Raw genomic sequence first — 22,979 nt, forward strand, 5'->3', positions numbered from 1 at the left:
ATTTCTGGATTCTCCCCTTCCGCTATGGTTTCCCATCCCTCTGGGGATGGAGGTCAGACCCACTCTTGGGAAGAAGTCGTCAACACACAACCCAACATGGGTGTGTTGCAAAGAAGGCAGCCTCTCCTCAGAGAAGGCCAAGTTAATTGGTGTTATCAGGGATTTCGCTGAAGAGGGATGTTTTTCCTTTGGGGATTGGGAGGTGGGTGCAAAATAGAGCCAGAGAGCGCTTCCAAGGTCTTTATGTTTCAAAGCACATGCTGTGCATTGTGCTATCCATTCTGAGTATTATTTTTTATGATCCCTTTCTGCCAATTCTCCTTTCTGGTTCATTTTCTTCAATGGAAGGTACTCTTTCAAGCTTTTGGTGCATTAAGGGGTTTGAAGTTCTTCCTTTTTCTGAAAACCATTTGGGGAGATTGATGTTGGTGTCCTTCCGAGTTGCTTGGCACCACTCCAGGGGCACTAACCCCTTCAGCATAGACTGCGTTATGAATGCGTCCATGGCTGTGGCTCTATGTGACAGTCCATGGCCTTCTCTGGGGGTTGTGGCGACTGGAGGTTTTTCTTTTGAGTTCACTTCCCTGGGTTTGGCAAAAGCTTTCAGATGGTCCCATTTGTTGGCTGTGACATTTCCCTGGTGCTTTTTGAATGTTGATTCCCTTTTGATGCAGCATAAAATGATGCTCCTTGCTTTCCCTCAATCCTTCCAACAGATGCCCATACTCCTTTGGCCAGCCATCCTGATTCTGGCTGTGCAGTCATGGGGTAAGACAGGTTTCTGCTTCCTTCTTCCTACAGAAAACTGTCCCCTTCTCTCCAGATTCTATTTCCTGTAAATTGATCACAGGAGCTTGTCTGGGGTTCCAACAGAGGCATCTGGACCCTTATATGCTCCCAAACGGCAGACCTGGGTGTTGGAACTGGGCGAGGGGCTTCTCTGATCCTGCTCAAGCTTATGGTGGGTGAGGGAGGAACATGCCTGGATATCCAGGTGCCCAGGATTGACCTCCAGTGATCAGCGGCATCCCCCAAATCACAGCCAGATTATCCCCACATTCCGTGTTCCTCCTGAAATGGAGAGCACTTGTCTTTTCCTGTGCGGTTACTTACCTACAGGCTCCTTAGTGTGAAATATTTTCAAGTTCTATGCAAAAAGTAGCATTTTGTTGCCTCCTTTCTGAACTCCAGTTCCCAAGCCTTACTGTGCCCCTCAACCTAAAACTGAAACAGAGCAATTCTTAAGGAACTGGACTTGCCTCGATTGGACTTAGGACAGTAAGGGAACATCTTTAGAAAACCCCAGCCTTTCCTCCTGCGTCACCATGGCTGTCTCCAGGGGGCAGATGAAGTGACTCATCACCTCGATGTTGGATTTCTGCGGCCACAGTATGATTTGCAACAAATTAGGGACATCGGTTTCCTGGCCGCTTACCATAACTGCCCCTTTTAAAAACAGGAGCCTTGGAATGGTTTGCGCCTCGACTGGTTTGTGGACAACTATGTGGAACTGATCTCTGGCTCACTGTCTTTTTTGAGCTAAAAGGTCAGGGTTAGGGAATCCTGAAATAGTATAGGCCCCTCCTTCTCTTTTCCCAGGGGTAAGGGTTGGGAGGGAGTTACAATATTTGCCAAAAAAAGCATGTGGCACAAAAAAGACTTCCTTATAATAAAGCCAGGGCGTTAGTCTTAGCCTTGGCCAGCCCATTTGGTGTCTCTCCTTGTCTGGAGAGCAGCTGATCCCCTTGGCCTTAGGCCACCAGCCTTCCCTGTTGTGTGGGTCAGGCCAGGGCATGGAATATAGTCCTCGGGAGTAGCGATGGAGCAGTGGGGGCAGGAAAGCTTCCAGATAATTCTGTAATGTCTGAAGCCCCCAAATCTCCCAGATTAAATTGTGAACATCTGCAGGTCGGCCCTGCGTGTCTGCTCACTGACAAAGAACTTCAAAGTTCAGCACATTTATTATCCACGACCTAGGAGCCCCTGAACTTGTATGGAACTCATCAGAGACTGCAAGGACATGCAAAATAAAAATCTAATTGTTACAGTTGGAGTAGTTAACCTTCCCACGCATAGTTCCGGTAGCATTTTTTTTTTTTTTTTTGGTTAAATTCTGACTCTGATTTTCTTGTTTTTGAAGCTGAAAGCCAACCCTTCCTAAGGTATACCTGATAGGATTTTTGTGTCCTCCTGGTTGATTTTTCTGTCTCCTCTCACCAGTGCCAAATGATAGGCTGGTTTTTGAAGCTTGTGGGAGCCTGAGACCTCTCTTTAGTAATGCAGGCTTACCTTCAGACCTCAGTGGGAAAACAGGGCGAGTCAGGGAAAATTAGCTCAGGTTTCTTATTAACCAGGATACAGGACAAAGTTGACTACATTTGCATTTAAATAAAAAAATACCGTCCCATTATACCACTGATCTGGCCTGGGGTCTCATAGTGTGCTCTGCAATCACCTCTCGCCTTTATAAAGAAGTTGTGCTTTGTGCCGGGAGCTGTTCATTTGTTTGCTATTCTTGTTGAAGTGCAAAAGCCATTCGGGGATAATCCATTATTCCATTAGGCAGGACAACTGCAGGAGAAACTGATTACCTAATGCCTAGAAATGGCTCTGTTCTATTTGTCCTGCTTAGTACCCTCCACTGCTGTTTTTTAGTATACCAGATGTCTTTTAAAAATTATTGAAATATAGTTGACATCCAATGTTATATTAGTTTCAGGTGCACAATGGAGTGATTCGACAAGTCTGTGCATTATGCAATGCTCGCCAGGCTCAGAGTAGTCACCATCTGTCCCCATACCTTATTACAATATTATTGGCTATATTCCCTCCGCTGTCCTTTTCATCCCTGTGACTTATTTATTTTATTACAGGAAGTTTGTATCTCTTAATCCCCTTCGCCCACTACTTCTCTGTGTTTCAAAGTTTGGTTTTGTATGCTTGTTTGTTCATTTGTTTTGTTTTTTAGATTCCACCCATAAGCGAAATCATGTGGTATTTGTCTTTCTCTGTCTTTTTTCCCTTAGCGTCATACCCTCTAGACCCATCCACGTTGTGGCGAATGGCAAGATCTCATTCTTTTATGGCTGAGTGACAGTCCAGGATAGTACACCAAATGATTTATTTAGAAATTTTGAATATTCTTCGGAGCTAGGACTGTGGTAATTAATATGGCTTCTCAAAAAGTGCTCGAACCCTTTGGAAGGAAATCTGTCAAGCATCAGTTTGCAAAATGGCATTTAATAAGACAAGAGTGTTGATCTGGTTTTGGCACTTGAGCGAACACCTGTAGGAAGGTGTAGAAAGGGGACATTTTCATGTGTACGAGGAAATGGACAGTGTCAATTTGTGGGAGGGTTGGTGGTTGTCCTGGCTGGTGTCCTCCCTGGAAAGAGAAGAGTAACCACTTACCACTTAATCTTAACAGATGATTTTTTTTTTTTTTTAGATGATTCTCTGAGATGTAGGCTTTTGGGGAAGGCTGGTGTGGGCATCTTTCGCCAGGTGGACTCTTCTAGATCTCACAAATTATACTGCCCAGGTGATCTTTGCCTTTCACCTGAAAGGGTAACCACAAAGTTTCTGATTTCTGCCATCTTTTTAAATATTAGAAAGCATACTAAAGTCCACATTCATCCTAAAGTCTTTCAAGAATTCCCTCAGTAACCCTTAAGCTATTTCTGATTAATAAGCTAGGTCCGTCTGAACGAAAAATACTATAGAATTCCCAAATCCCTTTCCCTGTGCCCATCAATAGAACTTTCATGTTGGTCATTGAAACCAACCTGAGTATCTTTTTTTTTTTTTTAAAGATTTTATTTACTTATTCATGAGAGACACAGAGAGAGGCAGAGACACAGGCAGAGGGAGAAGCAGGCTCCATGCAGGGAGCCCGATGTGGGACTCAATCCCGGGTCTCCAGCGGGTCTCCAGGATCACACCCTGGGCCAAAGACAGGCACTAAACCACTGAGCCACCCAGGGATCCCCCAACCTGAGTGTCTTTGAAGGCACTAGGCTTTCTTTTTTGTAAATAGATAGTTCTAGGCCTTTCGCTTCCTTAAAACTTATAAACATTACAAAGAAAAATCAAGAGAAAGCAAATACCTATCTTGTTTTTCAGGAAGCTACAGGTTTCTAATGATTTTTGCTAAAGAGCAAATTAAGAAAGCTGAATCAGGACACTTGTAGAGATCAGTAGAATTTTTTTTTTCATGTTCTGTTCTGCCCAGCAAATGGGTTGACCCTCGTCTCTCACCCACTGCGCCTCTTCCCTCCTCTTTCTGTTGCTCCTCAGTGAGAATTGATAATAACTGACGAATCATAAGTTGCTATTTTCTTAACATGAGCAAAGTATGCACAGTTCAGCTGCTGATCTCAAATCAAGATGCCTTTTTAAAGCCATACTGTTCAGATCCCAATTGTGTTTGGGACCTGGTTGGTTATTCAGTGCCTAGGACAGAAAGATAATGCAGTCTTTGGTGGTTTTAACGGGGGGCCTAAGAGGGAGCTCAGGGGTAAGGAGACCAGTGAACTGTAGTTTACCTAGGACTTTACTGGTTTTAAAACTGAAAATTCAGGTAGCAAGAAATCTCGGAGTCTCTTATCTAGCAAGTCGGAAAGGGAAAGAAAGGGAAAGCCCCCTACAGAGGCTAAAAAAGAACTTGAGACAATTTCCACCAGAACCTATTTGGATGGATGGGGTAAAAGTGTAGGTGGGAAGTCTGAATGTGCATCTCATGACCACTAGGGGGCGCCATCAGCCTCTTGACGTTGTTCACACCTTGATGCCACAACTTGGCCTTTTGAAAAGGTTCTAAAAACTAGAGTAAGGAGCCAAGATTCTCAGGGGCAAAATGTCCTGGGTGGATCCGTTCATCCTCTAGACGTGATGATCGTGGCTGTGACCAGTTAGACTTTTGGCCGGATGAATCCTCAAATTGGATCTTACCAAATAAAACATTGGGAAAAAAATACAGCCAGGTGAGTCCCAGTAGAAAGCTACATTTGGGGCTTGTCTGTCACAGGCTGTGACCCCAAAGGTGACATGGAGGACTAAGCAAGACTCCCCACCATTCGGGTCAAAGCATTGCTGTCTCACAAGTCCATGTTGAACAATTGTGGTCTTGGGTTTGGCTGTTAGTGGGTTCAACATGGGCTTTCTTCAGGTGGTAGCCTTACTCATCCTCCTTGGTGTCTGTGGCCATCAAGCAAATCTCTGGCAAATGAGAGGAGTGTCTCTATGCAGGAAGTTTCTAGGAACAGGCCAAGTGCCGCTTGTGTGAGGGTTTGTCCCTCTACATTTAGTGGTTGATCCACTCAGCTCTCTTGAGAAAAGGTTCAGCATTCTCATAGGTAACCATTAGCTGTATTCATCCCATTGGTGCTGTAAACAATTACCCCAAACTTAGTAGTTTAAAACAACTTACATTTATTATCTTATAGTTCTATTGGTCAGAAGCTTGGCCTGAGTCTCACTGGGCCCAAACCAAGGTGCTAGCAGGCCTCTGTCTCTTTTGGGAGACTATGGGGAGAATCCATATCTTTGCCTTTCCCAGCTGCTGGAGACCACCTGCCTCCTTGGCTCACGACCCTTTTCATCCATCTTCAAAGCCAGCAATGCTCATTTCTCTGACCACTGTTCCCTACTTAAATCTTTGCAGCCCAGTCACAACCCGCATCTTGCAAGGGCCCATGTGATCAGAGTGGGCCCACCTGGCAATCCAGGATAGTGTGCCCATCTCGAACCCACAGCCTTGATCAGACTTGCAGAGCTCTTTTTGCCACGTGAGGTATCATATTCAGTTTCTGAGTACTGGGATGTGTGGGCATCCCTGTCTTCTCCCCACTGCCCCCATCCCTGCCTCAGCACATGGGGCATGTATTTTTGATGGCCTTAACTCAGCTCCAATTTCTGTGCCAACCACTGTTTGTCCTTTGTACCTGCTTCTAATATGCATTTCCTTATTACTATGGATTCTGCAAGCCACCTCCAATCCTTACTGAAAAGAGATGGGGTAAAGCCAACAGGCAGACCTTTACTTTGAGGGAGGACCTTGCTGGACTTCCATTGAAACATAGGTCAGTGTCCAGAGTGGGGTGAAGAGGATGGACTCTGGCCGACTCCTGCTGCGTGACCTTGGGCAAGTCAGCCTACCTTTCTGCATGTCTTAGTTTTCTCACCTGCAAATGGAGATAGTAATAGTACTTAAAACTGGGGATCCCTGGGTGGCTCAGCGGTTCAACGCCTACCTTTGGCCCAGGGTGTGATCCTGGGGTCCCAGGGATGGAGTCCCACATTCGGGCTCCCTGTGTGGGGCCTGCTTCTCCCTCTGCCTGTGTCTCTGCCCCTCTCTCTCTCTGTATCTCATGAATAAATAAATAAAATCATAAGAAAAAAAACTAATAGGGTTGCCATCAGGATTGAGTTAATATAAGTGAAGTGTTTAGAACAGTGAGTGTTAATGCTGCTTCATAGTTACCCTCATCTTTACTGTTTCACAACACAGCCATTCTGTTTGCAATGATACTTGTAAAAGAACTGGGATCTGTGACTTCTTAAGGACTCAGGTGAATTATTTTGAGACGATGCATCTAATTATGTGTCTTCTTTTTAGATCAACAGGCAGGAGAGAAATTCTAAGGTAACACTTTCTAATCAATGCTGACCTAGCAACTCAAAATTCCCATGAGGCAGACACTCCGGTGTGTCAGACTTGCTCCCCTCCTGCTTCTGACTTAGGGGATACTGGGAAGGTTTTCCTATTTGACTGGGACGGAGGTTCTTGCTGTTCCTTTTAATCCCAACAGTAATAGGGAGGATCAGAAATTGTGGCCTTTGCTGGAATCGATGCAAGGATTTACAAATGAGGAGATCTTGGTGTCTGGTCCATTTCTGTGGTGCCCTTCGGTCTAAGATGTCCATCGCGCCCAGAGGTGGGCAATTCTGGGGGAGGTGTGCCACCCGAACCCCACCACTGATATTTAACTGCTTCTCTTTCCCAAAGGCAGCCCAACAGCTGGGAGAGGAAAGGCTATTCTTTATTAGCTGGCTCTGCATAACTTGGGGAGTTTCCCAGGCTAGTTCCCACCTCCTTCCCGGACCCCTGCAGACCTCCCCCCTGTTTATCTGTTCACTCTCTGAGGGAGCTGATTGTTCTAAGCATACAAGGTATCAGCTACCTAATCTGATCAGTTGATTACATTAATCTAGCCTGATGTTCTGGTTAGGGAGGAGCAAAGTTCTGCTTCTGGGTAATCTAGGAGGACATTTATAATGTTTTTCCTCCCCTAAAAAAAATTAGACTCTCATCTGGGCAGACAGTATGGTGACCAGCTGTTCCAGTTTGTCTAGGGCCTGGGGGAGGGGGATGCAGAATTTACAGTTTTAAAATCAGGACAGTCCTAGGCAAATCAGGATGAGTGTGTAACCCAGAGAATATTATTTTGGGTGGGTGGGGAAAGGAGCCTCATGACAGGCAGACTGGGGAGATGCTTGAGGACAGATGAGGCCGATGGTGGATGTTCTCCTCAGAGAGAAGGTGTGGTTTCTCTGTCTTTAAAGGAACTGTAGGTGGTGAGGAATTTGCTAGAACTTTGCAGGACAGAGACCATTTATTTGCTGCATCACGCGAGTTTTTGTAAGGTGACTACCGCAGGCCTGGCTCTGTGCTGCGGCCGCTGTCAGGGGAGTAGGCAGGAAATGAACGTGTTACAGACGCTGCAAGGGAGCGGTCAGCCACCTGCTCTGCTCACAAGGCTGACACGGTCCGCCCTGAAGGAATGCAACCAACAGGAAACAATTAGTAAACAATTTGGTGCTAAGTCAGGCAGAGCCGTGTATTGTGAGCAGAATTCAGCAAAGGGCAAAAGAAATGCCCAGCGGACAGTCACAGAAAGGGATCTAGAGTGGGAGCACTTACTTAGCAGTCTGGAGGCAGGAGTTAGACTGTAGGAAGGTGGACAGAGGGTATCGTAGGAGGTGACATGGGATAATTAAGGTGGCCAGAGAGAGAGAAGCATTTGAAAGTAACTGGCTTGACTGGCATTTGTTAGACAGTGAAAAGTGTCTAGTGCTTTGGAAACAAAGCAGCCAGTTATTTCACCAGTAAAATGGGTATGTTCGGGAACGGTGGAGGGATCAAACTTTGGGAGATGCAAGCTATGGCACGACCATAGCTAACTCCAGAGCACAAAGGAGAGGAACATTACTTTAGAGAGAAAAAGGACACGGGAGAGGCTGCTTTGAATAAAATCTGTTGGAGAAAAGTGAGAATTTGGGGGAGATGAGGGTTTCTCATTGGTTGGGTTGTGGCTGTTTCTCATTGGCTGGGTTGTTGCCGGGTGACGAGAAAATCTTCCTTCCTCCTGCTGGGGTAGCAAAGCTGGCTTCTTCCTGGTGGAAGATGCAGGGGATGCTTCTTTCTGTCGGAGTTGGTTGAGCAGGAGGACTTTAGATGAGGTTTCCTTCATTCAGTTTCACAAAAGGAGAAGAAAGAAGGAAGGGGGGAAGGTGCCACAGATGATTGAATGTTTCTGGATGTCAGGTATTCTCTGTAACATCTGATTAATTTTCACCCAACCTGGAGGGGTAGGTATTGTCATGCTTATTTTGTGTTTGAGGACGTTGCTGCCATGAAGGTGAGGTACTTTGCCTTGGTCACACCCGGTGGGGAGAGCAGTGTCATTTTAATTTGCATTTGAACAACATTCCAGCTGAATGATCTAAGATTTAAGGAAAATGGCATCTTATCTGGGTGGTCCAGGATTTAGAAAAGCTCGGAGGGGCTAGCAGCCCTAGGCTGAGAGACGCAGCAGGAGGCTGCTGCAGGAATTTGGGAGGGAAGCTCTGAGACCTTTGCTGTGCTGCCATGAAGGGGAGGAAAGACTCTGGTTTCCACCTTGAGGACCTGGGAAGAAGCTGGCACCATTAACTGGATCCTGTTTGGGAGAATAAGGAGAAATCTTTACCCAATCCTATCTGTGGCTTTGGGCAAGTTACTTAGCCTCTCTGAGCCTGTTTTCTGCATCTGTGAAATGGGAGTAGTTCTAAGGCATCCACATCTTATGAGAGTTTGAGAGGATTAAATCTGATAATGACTATCAAGGGGTTAGAACCGTATTTAAAATCAGAGCAGGTATTCAATGACTATTTGCTCTTATCGGTTTTGAAAAATCACCTTAGAAATCGCTGATTTGGGGGCACCTGGGTGGCTTAGTGGTTGAGCAGCTGCCTTCGGCTCAGGTCATGATCTCAGGGTCCTGGGATTGAGTCCCATATCTGGCTCCTCTCAAGGAGCCTGCTTCTCCCTCTGCCTATGTCTCTGCCTCTCTCTGTGTGTCTCTCATGAATAAATAAATAAAATCTTAAAAAGAAAAAAGAGAAATTGCCCATTTCGGAGGGCATGTCCTTCAAAAACCTTCTCATTTGACAAGAAAGGGATAGGCTAATTTGTTTCTCTCCTACTTGGGTATAATAACCTTTCTTCATGTGGATCTGCAGTTCTAGCAGGTGGAACTTTAAATCCTGATGTGGATTCTTCTCTATATAGCATGGAATCCACTCTCCCACATTGACTGCACAAAAGACAGCCCACTGGTCGGGTTCCCTTAGCACCACCTACAAAAGGCAGAGAGGAAATCCGCTTTACCTTTTACAAATAGAGGCTTTTGGTGCCATTTCTTGAGAAGGAAGCCGTTCCCTTGGGCTTGCCAGCCCTGCCATTGGTCAAGGTACACACAGCAGTCTGGACACTCTTGCCTCTGGACCTTTCCCCAAAAGGATGGTGTAACTCCCAGACGTGAATGCCAGCCCCAGGCCCTGCCCTTTTGCCTCCTGGCTGAAGATGTGTTTGCTTTTGCAATTAAGAAAATGACTTTGCTTGTTAATTTTCACTTGGAATAGATAGAGGAGGCGTTACTTTGGGGGGGTGTGGGGAATCTGTGGCTTTTTAAGGACTATACAGTTTGGCATGAAAATCACACTAATTGAGCCTTGTTAAAAAGTTCCCTCAATTCCATAATTGTCCGTTCAGGTGCGCTCCCATTTGGTGGAGTAATGATGTTGATGCTGTTGACGATAATGACAATAATAGCCTGCCTTTATTGGGTGCCCCGGAGACCCAGATATATCACATCAAATCCTGCATGGCGTCGGTCTCCTTATTCTTGTTTTGGCTTTTTTTTTTTTTTTTAAGATTTTATTTATTTATTCATGAGAGACACAGAGAGACAGAGGCAGAGACACAGGCAGAGGGAGAAGCAGGCTCCATGCAGGAAGCCTGATGTGGGACTCGATCCCAGGACCCCAGGATCCCGACCTGAGCCGAGGGCACATGCTCAACCACTGAGCCACCCAGGCAGCCCTTTATGTTTTTAAAATGGAGAAACTGAGGTCAGGGACAACATGTGAACTGCCCAAGGTCACACACCAGTCAGTAGTGGGGCCAGAGTTTGCACAGGCTCTCCCTGGCTCCAAGGCCTGCACTCGGTCCCCTTGACCGAGCAACCTCAAAAAAGAAACTTCGACTTATCAGGCAAATGGAAAGAATTATACATTTTTTAAAAAAATTTACAGAATTACTCAAAATCAGGAAGTCTCAATCCCAGGACCCTGGGATCAAGACCTGAGCCGAAGGCAGACGCTCAACCGCTGAGCCACCCAGCTGTCCCTGGGAGGCACTTTCCAAAGCCAGCCAGGCTCCAGGTGTATGGCAGTGACTGGACTAGGGTCCCCACTCACTTTTTGAGTGTTTACTGTGTGCCAGGAACTCTGCCAAGACCGGGGGAAGTTGCCCCGATGAATGAAGATGGGTCCCTGACTCTGGGTACCCCCGTTTTGAGGTTTAGAGGGATCCTAGTTCTCCCACTTGCTTCTAAATGAGAGCAGGAAAAGACCCAGTAGGAGTGCCCCCACCTACTACTTCCCACAAAGCCTCCTCCCTGGGAGGGGACAGGTTCCCCAGCCCCACGCTGCCCCGAATGGCAGGCCTGGGTGCAGAAAGAGGGTGGGTGAGGGCTGGGCGCCCCGTGGAGCAGTCACTGCTCCCACGTTTCTCTGTTACAAGCACCAGGGATTGCAGGTGCCACGTGCTGGTGGCAGAGAACTGTCAGGTCCTCAGGGACCGTGAGGGCCCTTCAGGTCCCAGGGTCAGCCGTTGGTGCAGTGGGCCTGCGTGCACCAAGGGAAGGAGCCCCGGCCTCGGTGGAAACATCCAGGGTAGAACCAGGGGAGGGCTGAGTGTGCAGCTTGAAAGATCTCTACTCAGCCTTGCAGCGCGTGTCTGATGGCCACGTCCCAAGTGTGTGAGGCCATCGTGCTTCCAGCAAAGGACACGGGAGGGATTCGGGGAAGGTCGTAGGTGGGACCTAGGGAGGGAGTCATCGCCCGTCTGGTTGGCTCTGACTCGCTCTCTCTGGCGACGTCGTGTCCAGCCTTCCGTTGGGTCAGCTGCCAACAGAGGAGAGTCCTGGCCCATCCCTTCGAGCACACTGTTCTTCTGGGAGGAGAACTGGCCCCCGGGGGGCTGCCCCCCCACCTCCCCACCCCAACATCACACCCCGCCTTCTGACTCCCACCTCCTCTGGTCAGCTACTGTTTGGTTCAGCCTGAGTTCCTCCAGGACGCTGGAAGCAGGACGGCCCATCATTACTCACTGGTTTTCTCTCCAAGTCCCTGTGACGGAGCCAGATGAGCTGTTCGCCCCCCAGTCCCTCCTGGTTTCCTGCAGGGACTCGAATACTTGCCCGCACTCAGGACACTGTCCTACCTCCTGGGGTGAAAGCCAGCTATCAGAAAAGGGACAAGTAGAAAATTACTGCTTTATTGCCTCTTCCTTTCTCTGCCCTCTGCCTGCCCCAGGTATCTTTCATTACATTTGGGCAGAGGAGGGGAAAAGTGCTTACTTTACAGAATGTGTTTTTTTAAAAAATATTTTATTTATTTATTCATGAGAGACACACACACACACACAGAGGCAGAGACACAGGCAGAGGGAGAAGCAGGCTCCACGCAGGGAGCTCGATGTGGGACTCGATCCCGGGACTCCAGGATCACGCCCTGGGCCGAAGGCAGGCGCCAAACTGCTGAGCCACCCAGGGATACCTCAGAATGTGTGTGTGTGTGTTTTAAAGATGTTATTTATTTATTCATGAGAGACACAGAGAGAGAGAGAATGAGAGAGAGAGAGAGAGAGGCAGAGACACAGGCAGAGGGAAAGCAGGCTCCCTGCAGGGAGCCCGATGTGGGACTCGATCCCGGGACTCCAGGATCACACCCTGGGCTGAAGGCAGGTGCCAAATCGCTGAGCCACCCAGGGATCCCCCAGAATGTGTTTTAACGTTGAGGCTCACATAGAATTTTCTAGACAGATGGTAGAGCCAGATAGTTGGAGAATCAAGGTGGCGGGTGTGTGGCCTGCTCTGGTGGAGAGGAGAGAGTGGGGTGCTGAGGAGCTGCCAAGAATGCCTCGAGGGGGTCGTCACCCCAGTGTCAGATCTGGACCGGGATGCCAGGAGTCCGTGTGGTCCCCCAAAGGCACTGGCAGGGAGGAGGCATTTTAGTGGCAGGTGGGGTGGGGGTGCGGGTAGGGCCCCTTCCCTGTAATCTTAGCACAGCCCTGGAGAGGTTATTTGCTTGAAGCAAAAAGCAGTGAAAGCAGTGGAAAAAAAAAAAACAACTATCTCCCCCACAAATTCTGAATGACGTTAGGTGTGCCCAGGATAGGTGGGAGAGGGGCTGGTTCGAAGAGGCCTGCGGGGAGGAGGGATGCCAGCCTCTGCCACAGGGGGTCCCTTCGGCCCCTGGGGGGCTCTGCGTGGAGGAGGTGGGCGCAGGCCAGGACCCGCAGAACCATAGCCCCGCAAGGCCGCAGCTGCTCCCACTGGCAAAGGGAATGTCTCGGAGCATGTCAGAGGCATTCACGTTTTCCTTTGGAGAATTACCATCACGGGCACCCGGAAAAGTCGCGTTTGGAAGGCAGACACCCAGTTCTGGGTTATCCGAGCATCTGCGTCTTTACTAGAAACAAGACACCCTGATCTCTCACACCGCTTAATCTGATTTTATCAGAAATCTATACATAAATACAAAATGTAACATAAATACAAAAATCCACCCCCCACCCCACCGGGGGTTAGAAACGCTGCTGAGAAATTTTAGCCCAGAGTGTAATTAGCCCGAGAGAATTCTCAGCAACGGAAGATAAAACTTGGTACCATAAAACATCTCGATTATGGTGATGGGGTCGGTTATTCACTCCTCCCGTGTGCATATTTATCCATCATCCTGTCTGGTTAGTGAACATGACCAAGACCATACCCTCCCAGTAGTGTCAACCCGGGCTGTGGAGACGCCCTATCTCCGCCTCTATTTTTGCTGGCGTGTCCCGGCTCTGAAGCACATTAAAGCAACCAAGGCAGCAAGGCGTCCCGGGCACTCCCACCGCGCTCTGGTGACCCCCTCGTTGACCGCAGACCGAGGCTGGAAGGTGTTTTCAGAGCCACTTAAGACGAGGCGACATCATCAAGATAAGAAGCTTCTGCACAGCAAAAGAAACAGTCAACAAAACTACAAGACACCCTACAGAATGGGAGAAGAGATTTGCAAATAACATATTAGATAAAGGGCTAGTTTCCAAGATCTATAAAGAACTTATCAAACTCAACAGCAGAGAAACAAATGATCCAATCATGAAACGGGCAAAAGACATGAAGAGAAATCTCACAGAGGAAGACATAGACGTGGCCAACACGCACACGAGAAAATGCTCTGCATCACTGGCCATCAGGGAAATACAAATCAAAACCACAATGAGATACCACCTCACACCAGTGAGAATGGGGAAAATTAACAAGACAGGAAACCACAGATGTTGGAGAGGATGCGGAGAAAGCCTCTTACACTGTTGGTGGGAATGTGATCTGGTGCAGCCACTCTGGAAAACTGTGTGGAGGTTCCTCAAAGAGTTAAAAATAGACCTGCCCTACGACCCAGCAATTGCACTGCTGGGGATTTACCCCAAAGATACAGATGCAATGAAACGCCGGGACACCTGCACCCCGATGTTTCTAGCAGCAATGGCCACGATAGCCAAACTGTGGAAGGAGCCTCGGTGTCCATAGAAAGATGAATGGATAAAGAAGATGTGGTTTATGTATACGATGGAATATTCCTCAGCCATTAGAAACGACAAATACCCACCATTTGCTTCAACGTGGATGGACCTGGAGGGTCTTATGCTGAGTGAAGTAAGTCAGTCGGAGAAGGACGAACATTATATGGTCTCATTCATTTGGGGAATATAAAAAATAGTGAAAGGGAATAAAGGGGAAAGGAGAAAAAACGAGTGGGAAATATCAGAAAGGGAGACAGAACATGAAGACTCCTAACTCTGGGAAACGAACTAGGGGTGGTGGAAGGGGAGGAGGGCGGGGGTGGGGGTCACTGGGTGACAGGCACTGAGGGGGGCACTTGGCAGGATGAGCACTGGGTGTTATTCTATATGTTGGCAAATTGAACACCAAAAAAAAAAAAATTTTAAAAAAAAGAGGCGACACCGCGGCTGGAAATGCTGCTTATCTGCAGCCACAGCAGCTGGCTGATTGTCTAGAAGAGAGCGGTTCTCTAGAACGCCTGCCAGCCCCCGGCCCGCGAGCCCTGCTGGCCTGCAGCAGCCCGGGGTGGGGGCCGCGGGGGGCCAGCGCAGTCCTGGCTGTCCATCACTGCTCCACCCTGCTGCCACCTGTCTCTGTCCCCGGCTGTTCCAGAAAGGAGCCTGGTTACCCAGTGTCTGTGTCTGCAGAGCTGGGTGACAAAGGCAGGTTTTACTTTATTTTTTTTAAAGATTTTACTTATTTATTCATGAGAGACACAGAGAGAGAGGCAGAGACACAGGCAGAGGGAGAAGCAGGCTCCATGCAGGGAGCCCGACACAGGACTCGATCCCAGGACCCCAGGATCAGGCCCTGAGCTGAAGATGGCACCAAACCGCTGAGCCACCCAGGGCTGCCCAGGTTTTACTTTTAAAGACTGTATTGCTCCTAACCGTGTTCTTCTTCCTGGAGAAGGAGCTGCCAGGATTTAGGAGGTGGCGGGGACAGCAGTCGCAGGGGGAAAATGTGGGCCTGCGCCGGAGGCTGCCAGAGGGAGGGAGCCAGGCGAGCCCCGGCCCGGTGATTCCTCTGCAGATGCCGGGGCAGAGGGCGGCCTGGTGCCCATAGGCCCCTTCCCAGACACGGAGCTCTTTGTCAAGATGGGCTGTGTCGGGGCGCCAGGGGGGCTCAGCGGTTGAGCATCTGCCTTCGGCTCAGGGCGTGATCCTGGGGTCCCAGGATCGAGTCCCGCATCGGGGTCCCTGCATGGAGCCTGCTTCTCCCTCTGCCTGTGTCTCTGCCTCTCTTTCTGTGTCTCTCATGAATAAATGAATAATAATTTTTAAAAAATGGGCTTCGTTGATGCCCCCCAAATGATGGCAGAGACGCACAGGCTGAGGGGCCGATGGGGCCGCATGCAGAATGAGTTATAACAGGATCCCCAAGGCCGTGGGGAGACCAGGGAGACGGAGAAAGGAGACACTGGCCCTGCTGTGCAGAACTTATCTTAGACTTTACGGTGCTTATTGTAACCACTCTGAAAATAAGAAGTCTCGAAGCTTCGAACAAGTCAGGACTGGCCCAAATATGTGGCTTTCCGTCCCTGTGCTTTCATGTCCCCGCCGCCCTCTTCTTGGCCTGCTGCTGCCCACACCTGCAGTGGTTAAGAGAGCAGCGTGATTTAAGAGGGGTCCTTGCAGCCAGCGGCTGGGAGTTTTATATAACTCACTCTGCTCTCCTCCTCCTCCTCTTCCTCCTCCTCCTCCTCCTCCTCCTCCTCCTCCTCCTCCTTCTTCTTGAAGATTTTATTTATTTATTCATGAGAGACTTAGAGAGAGAGAGGCAGAGACACAAATGAGAGAGAAACAGGCTCCCTGCAGGGAGCCAGATGCAGGACTCGATCCCAGGACCCGGGATCACACCCTGAGCTGAAGACAGGCCAACCACGGAGCCACCCAGGTGCCCCTCACTCTGCTCTTCTTGCTCCAGAGCAGACTGAGGAGGACCTGGGCAGCCTTCAGAATGGCCCTGAGGAGGCTGGACCTTGAGGCAGGGAATCGCCTCAGGCGGCCAAGCAGGGTGCTGTCCCGGGGCCCCTGTGCAGGGGAGTTGTAAGGACCACTCGGGGGGGGGGGCCGTCCTGCCTGTCCACCTCCCCACCCCTCCAGCTCCCGGGGGCTTCAGACTCCAGCTGGGGGAAATCCTCAGCCCCTTCCCCCCTCATGCATCTGCCTGAGGGGGAGGGAGATTTGGAGGGGGCGGACGGGTGCTCTGCAAGGGCCCGGAGCTTCCGGGACCCTGAATCCAGTTCCCTAAGTTGGCTGGAGCCTCTCGATGTGCAATAGGTCCACCTTCATGGATCTCTGTCCACCAGCATGACCTCGCCTTGGAAGAGCTTCTTAAAAATTCATATCCCTGGGTCCCAGGCAAGACTTCCTGAATCCAACTCTGCGACTTTTCAATTCATATTTTTACTTTATTTTTTTATTTTTTAAAAAATTTATTTATTTATTTATTTATTTATTTATTTATTTATTTATTTATTCATTCATTCATTCATTCATTCATGAGAGACACAGAGAGAGAGAGAGAGAGAGGCAGAGACACAGGCAGAGGGAGAAGCAGGCTCCATGCAGGGAGACTGATGTGGGACTCAATCCCGGGTCTTGAGGATTACGCCCTGGGCTGAAGGTGGCCCTAAACCGCTGAGCCATCCGGGCTGCCCACTTTTTTCTTTAGAGTCAGTCATGCAGTCGAGTAACGCAAACATAAGACCCTGCCACTTCAATATATCCATGTCACCCCCATGGAGATCAAGATCTAGAACATTTCTATTGCCAAGAAGCCTCCCTCCCATCCTTCCCAGATAACACCCGGCTTCCGGGGACAGCTGTTCTGACTCCCATCACCTAGAGAGGTTTGCCTGTGTCTGAACTCCTATGAGCCTGGTTTCTTTCTCTCGTGGGAGGCATCCACATTTGTTGCTTATGGTGATAACTATTTTTCCCCTGTGGCAGCGTAGCATCCGATTGTATGGATATACTACAACTTCTCTACTCTTCCTACTCTTGATGGTATCTGGGTTGTTTCCAGGTCTTGACTATTATACCAGAGCTACTAAGAACATTGCTGTGTGTCTCTCTCGTGCCCATCAGCGCTCCCTCCTGTTGGGAGTGGAATTGCCGTGTTGTAGGGTTTACGCTGCACTTCGTAGCTCACTGCCGAACACTTCTCCAAAGCAGGTGTGCCACTTGCACTCGACTAACAGTGAATGGCAGTTCGGTTGCTCTGCGTTCTTGTCCACACTTAGTATCGTCAGACCTTTTCGTTTTAGCCGTTCTGGGAGGTGTGCAGCGGTATCTCTTTGTAGTTTTAATTTGCACTGCTCCGCTGCCTAAAGAAGTTGGGAACATTTTCATGTGCTTATCGGCCGTGTGGATTTTGTCTTTTGTTAAAAGGCTGTTCGAGGCTTTTAAAAACTGGGGGTCTCTTACCCTCTTAATTTCCAGGGATACCTTATCATTAACAAACCCTCCAGGTGACTTAGAGAACACTACCTCGCTGAAGGTCCAGTCTTCGTGGCATCTCTTTCTCCCTTTCTTCAATTCCCAAGCCAGCAGCTCACTTCCTGCCAGGTTACCGACATGGTGCTTTCCTCTCCAGCTTTTCTTGGCTATGTGTGGTAGGATTGGACTTCACGGATTAATTGTGGCTGTGTGTCCGTCACTCAGGCCTGGCTGCGTGTGGGGCTTGCAGTATGGAGATGTGAGGGGCACAACCAAGCCACCTTTGCCTTTCCAGCAGCATTCTAGTAGCACCAGGAGCTTGTCAGAGACATGTGGTTTGGGGGCAAGATGGCAGGAGAAAGAAGTGTTTTGGAACTTCCTTTGTTGGCCTTGAGTCTACTGCTCCATTTCCTAGGGGTTGGGTAGCCCCACCGCTCCCCTCTTCCCCATCACCTGCCTTTCCCCTCTGCCATGAGCCCATGAGAAGGACATATATTTAGTACGTGTCTGTCTAGGTCTGGGAGAGGTGTGGGTGGATGTGACCCACTTTGGGTCACCAGCGAGGAGCCTCCCCACCCTCAACACCAACTGTGCAATAATCCATCTTCTCAGGACGAATGCTCCCCATCTTTCTGCCACCCCATGAATCGGATGAGGGGAATCAAAGTTTTATAGTGTCCAGGGATCTAGAACACACATAAGGCACCCCTGTCATTCTGCAGACAAGCACTGCAGAGAGCGTGAGGGATGGTGTCTCGGTGGGAGAGTCGGCCAGAGCGTTTGCAAGCCTGCTCATCCCGGAGAGAGGCGTGTTGCTTCTGGAGAGGATTGAGAGACAGAGGGAGGGAAAGAGCATGTGTTTCTTCTGTGCCTTTGGTAACAAAGGCACTTGCCGCTCTTTCCCTGTGCGCGGTGTCACGCAGAGGCCCAGTGTGGCAGGAAGTGGTGAGTGGTGGCAAGGAGGAAGGAGATGCTCGGTGCAGCCCCTCCGTGTGCTTCCCCCACCGTCACCCCGGCGGGGCTGAGTGGCTCAGTGAAATGGCCCCAGGTGGGTATCATGATCACGAACACAGATTTGTCATGGTTTTGTGCCTGCGCGTGGTGGGCACTGACACCCATCATCGTGAGACTGGCTCTGATGAAGGTTCCTTTTTCCACCTAGGCCGGGTATGATGGTGAGAGTATTGGGAACTGCCCCTTCTCCCAGCGCCTTTTCATGATTCTCTGGCTAAAGGGCGTCATATTTAATGTGACAACGGTGGACCTGAAGAGGTAAGATGGGGTTTCTGCATTATTGAAGTAACTGTCCTTGATTCCTGGCCCACTCCCACCCCGACACCCACACCCATACTCACAGCCACAGCCACGCCCAGCTCATACTCACACCCACACCCCATACTCATACCCACACCCCACACTCACACCCACACCCCACACTCCTACCCATACACCCCCAACACTCACATAACACACTGTGCACTCACACATTCAAAACTCAGGCACAGTCCCGTGTGCACACACACACACACTCCTAGGACCCACGGCCGATCTCATGGCACAACCACCCTCGGTCAGGACTCTGAACTGAAGCTCAAGTCTGGGCTCATCAGTAATTACAGGATTGGATCAGACACGACCAGGGAGGCGTCGGGGGCATCATAAGGAACCTGCTCCCCCAGTTACTGGTCAGCTGAGAACCGCTCCAAAGCCTGGGTGAGCAGCTCTCCTGCGATGACACCGGGGACAGTTAGCCTTCTCACTTCCGTATCTGGAGAAGAACCACACTTTCGTTGTCAGTAGGACATTTTGTAAACCCACGGTCGCCTTTGAAGTTGTCAGGGGTTGCTCCTCGTAAACTGGGGAGGACACGGCTAAGCTTGGGAAATGAATGCAAACCTTGGCAGCCGTTTACAGAAGCTGCTGTTCGCTCCCACCCAGGAAACCCGCAGACCTGCAGAATCTGGCTCCTGGGACAAACCCTCCCTTTATGACTTTTGATGGCGAAGTCAAGACGGATGTGAATAAGATCGAGGAGTTCTTAGAGGAGAAGTTAGCTCCCCCAAGGTAGGCCTCCTCAAACCAGCATTCACAACCTGTCAGTTTTCCCCCTTCACAGACCATTTGAAAGCTCCTGGCTTCGTGTATTTGGTCTTCTGTGGCCACGGTACTTACTTCCTTAGCCGTACTGCGGTGTCCCGCAGAAAACACAGAGCGAGATTAGAAGCCTTGAGTGATGGTAGGCCTGGGTCTCTCTGCTTTGCACCTGCAGTTTGGCAATTACGGTTTGACGGCAGGAAGTGGGGAGGAGGTGGGTCGATGGCGCATGGGTTGGCCATCTCTTAGGTCCACTGCTGGAAGCTAAGGAGTGCATGTGAGCCTGCGATGTCGCAGAGTGCCTTCTAGTCCACCACCTTCAGTTTTCTTGGAAGGGAACTAAGACCAGGGAGGTCTGAGCTGTGCCAGGATGAGAACAGCAAGGGCTTTCTCCCTGGACTGTTGCTTCCGAAGCTTGAAGAGTACAAAGATTAGGAAAACATTCAAGGGGGAAATTTTCACTTTTATATCCACTCAGAGACAGACGTGTCCGCCCTCCCACCACTTCTATTAGCCCAACTCAAACATTGCTCATCCGTGATACTCCAATTCTGAATCTTTCAAGGTACCCTAAGCTGGGGACCCAACATCCAGAATCTAACTCTGCAGGAAATGATGTGTTTGCCAAATTCTCCGCATTTATAAAAAACACCAAGAAGGATGCAAATGAGAGTGAGTACCTGTTGTCTTTCTGTCCAGTGTTCCACTCAGACTACCCCTTGTTCAGCCTCTGGTGTGGCTTCTTCTAAGATCCTGGGAATTCTAATTTCCCCAGGGGTAGGGACCTATAGCTAGAAATAAGGAAGAAGTACCTCTAATGGTGAATCTGTACATGGGTTTCAGGAGATCGAGTGCTTCTAGAGGTTGGGAGCCCAGAAAAGAACATTTTTAGGGGCAAAAGAATCCCCACCAGGAATTCCCTGCTGCACCATGAGAATCGGTTTCAATAACACTTCTGCCAGTCTTTACTTCATTATGGGCTTCCCATAAATATTTTTGAATGAGTGGATGAGTTCAAGAAGGAGTGTTGTGTAGCCAGCAGAATTATTATCCACATCCTTCCCTCCAATTCCCTCATGCTGACCCAGCCATGTGTCAGGAGTGAATAGAAAGGCGATCGACCCCTTCCCTTCATGTCTAGAGAAAGGTGACACTAACTCGTGTGACTTAGTCATTTTTTGCCTTCGTGTTCTAGTTTACGAAAAGAACCTGCTAAAGGCCCTGAAAAAGCTGGATAATTACTTAAATAGCCCTCTGCCTGACGAAATTGATGCCTACAGCACCGAGGACATCACTGTTTCTGGAAGGAAGTTCCTGGATGGGGATGAGCTCACGTTAGCCGACTGTAACCTCTTACCCAAGCTCCACATTATAAAGGTTTGACGTTCTTCCTACCACGGGTGCTGCAAACATGAATGGGGCTTTGTTTTATTTTGGCCAGACATCAAAACAATCTAAAATGCAGATTCTTGAATTAAAAATTCAGTTTGTTTCTGTTTGAGGCGGTCAAATCCCAAGTCTCAGATACATGGATATTCTCAGGTATTCTTCAGGTGGTCCCAAGAAGCATTTGGGAACCTGGCCTCCCACCCTTCCATCCTCACTGCTTGTTCCAGGTCTTACCCCCACAGCTGAAAGAAAAGTTATGTGAAGACAGTATGAAGGCAGCATTGACTACACCTGGCGTTTAATACTCGAGGCTTGGAGACAATGCATGGAGTCTGGAAATACCGCAATGTGAACTCTGTCAGTTGTTGGTGATTGGCAGGGGAAATACCTCTGTGTAGGGATGACAGAGGTGTGTCTTCTTAGCACTTAATATTGACCCCCTATAGCTAGGGAGCAGCTCCTTGGCTGGGCCTCTGCCAGATTTGGTATCGTGTCTTCCCAGATAGTTGACCAGGAAGTCAGCATCATGGGTCATATATTTTAGGATTTAAAGACTCCCTAGACCAGTGGAGGCATTAGTAGGCATAAGAATTTTTTGGGGAGCATTTTTAGAATTATAAATCCCCTGATCCAGCCTCTGGTCAGCTAAATCAGAACTTCTGGGGGTGATTTCTGGGGGATTCCAAAGTAGATGGCCCTAGACTTGGACTGCAGAGTTACAGCTGTCTCTCAGTAGTGCCCCCAGACTTCACATCACTTACAGCTGTTAGTTGTTATCATTATCACAACTGCAATATTCTTGGCCCTCAGTAGCCTCAGAGGCCTCAGGAAGAAGCCCTAGCCTTGTTCTAGGGCACCTTGATGATTAAAACCCCACCAAATCCAAACCTAGGTTCTGGGTACCGGCTAGGGGAGATGGGTGAGAAGACACAGGTAAGTACAAGTCAAGGCCCTGTGATCTAATAAAGCATTGGTATTTAGAGTTGACAAATTAGGGTCACCTTGGTGGCTCAGTGGTTGAGCGTCTGCCTCTGGCTCAGGTGGTGATCTTGGGATCTGAGGATCAAGTCCTGCATTGGGTTCCCCGCAGGGCACCTGCTTCTCCCTCTGCCTATGTCTCTGCCTTTCTCTCTGTATCTCTCATGAATAAATAAATAAAATCCTTAAAAAAAGGAATTGACAAATTAGGCTCACCTAATCTGTGGTGCTGATGCTCCTACAGGCTACCAGCTATCCCTGGTTACTCCCTGTCATTGCCTTGCCTTTTGTTCCTGCACTTCTTTTTCCTTTCTGATTCCTTTCCTAACCCTTGTCCCATTTCTCTTCTCTCTTCCTGGTGTGTTCAAGGGATACCAGCTGGAAATCCAAGCCTTGAAGATGTGTCTGAGCCCCCAAGTGAATGTTCTTTTCTATAACTTTGCCAGTTCCCCAATATCTAAAATGTAATGAAAGTATCTCAACTCACCATATATAGGAACCTCCTATATTTGGTAGCATTTTCCAACAAGATATTTATGTAGTTGCAGTTGGTTTAGTCCCTTCAGTGGGTGTGTTGTAGTCATTGTCATGACTAGTGTAGCATCACAGAAGTACACGGAGGTTGGGGAAGAGCAAGAGAAGTGCCCCAGCCATATAGCATCGATTGCCACTTGATTAGCTCCTATAAGAAAAGAGTATTTAAAATTTTAGTAGATGGGGTAAGCTTCAGAGTAAAATAAAACAGACCCTCATATAAGACCTGAGAGCAACATCTTCAAAGCCATTGAGCATTCAAAATACCAAACAGCTTAATAATCTTTCAGGATGGAGCACCTTCAGAAGGGAAATGAGACTCTGTCTAAAGGAATTTATGATAAAAGATGAGAGACTACAGGAACTTATAATCTCTTCTCCTTCCTGA

General features: G+C 48.8%; 1 protein-coding gene across 7 annotated transcripts in view; it reads left to right on the plus strand.

The window, feature by feature from the left end:
* CLIC6 (chloride intracellular channel 6) overlaps positions 1-22,979 on the plus strand; it is a 100,152-nt gene that overhangs the window by 70,319 nt on the left and 6,854 nt on the right. For 6 of the 7 annotated variants that reach the window (XM_038581426.1, XM_038581425.1, XM_038581424.1 and 3 more), the window contains 4 exons: positions 18,759-18,868; positions 19,535-19,660; positions 20,256-20,362; positions 20,886-21,067. In XM_038581426.1, coding sequence (XP_038437354.1) covers positions 18,759-18,868; positions 19,535-19,660; positions 20,256-20,362; positions 20,886-21,067 — 525 coding nt within the window. Of the gene's footprint in view, positions 1-18,526; positions 18,645-18,758; positions 18,869-19,534; positions 19,661-20,255; positions 20,363-20,885; positions 21,068-22,979 lie in introns of those variants that run through there. The other variant, XM_038581427.1, reaches the window with a different exon arrangement.

The sequence above is a fragment of the Canis lupus genome, chromosome 31 (genome assembly GCF_011100685.1).
Source record: "Canis lupus familiaris isolate Mischka breed German Shepherd chromosome 31, alternate assembly UU_Cfam_GSD_1.0, whole genome shotgun sequence".
In the NCBI taxonomy this organism is placed as follows: Eukaryota; Metazoa; Chordata; class Mammalia; order Carnivora; family Canidae; genus Canis; species Canis lupus.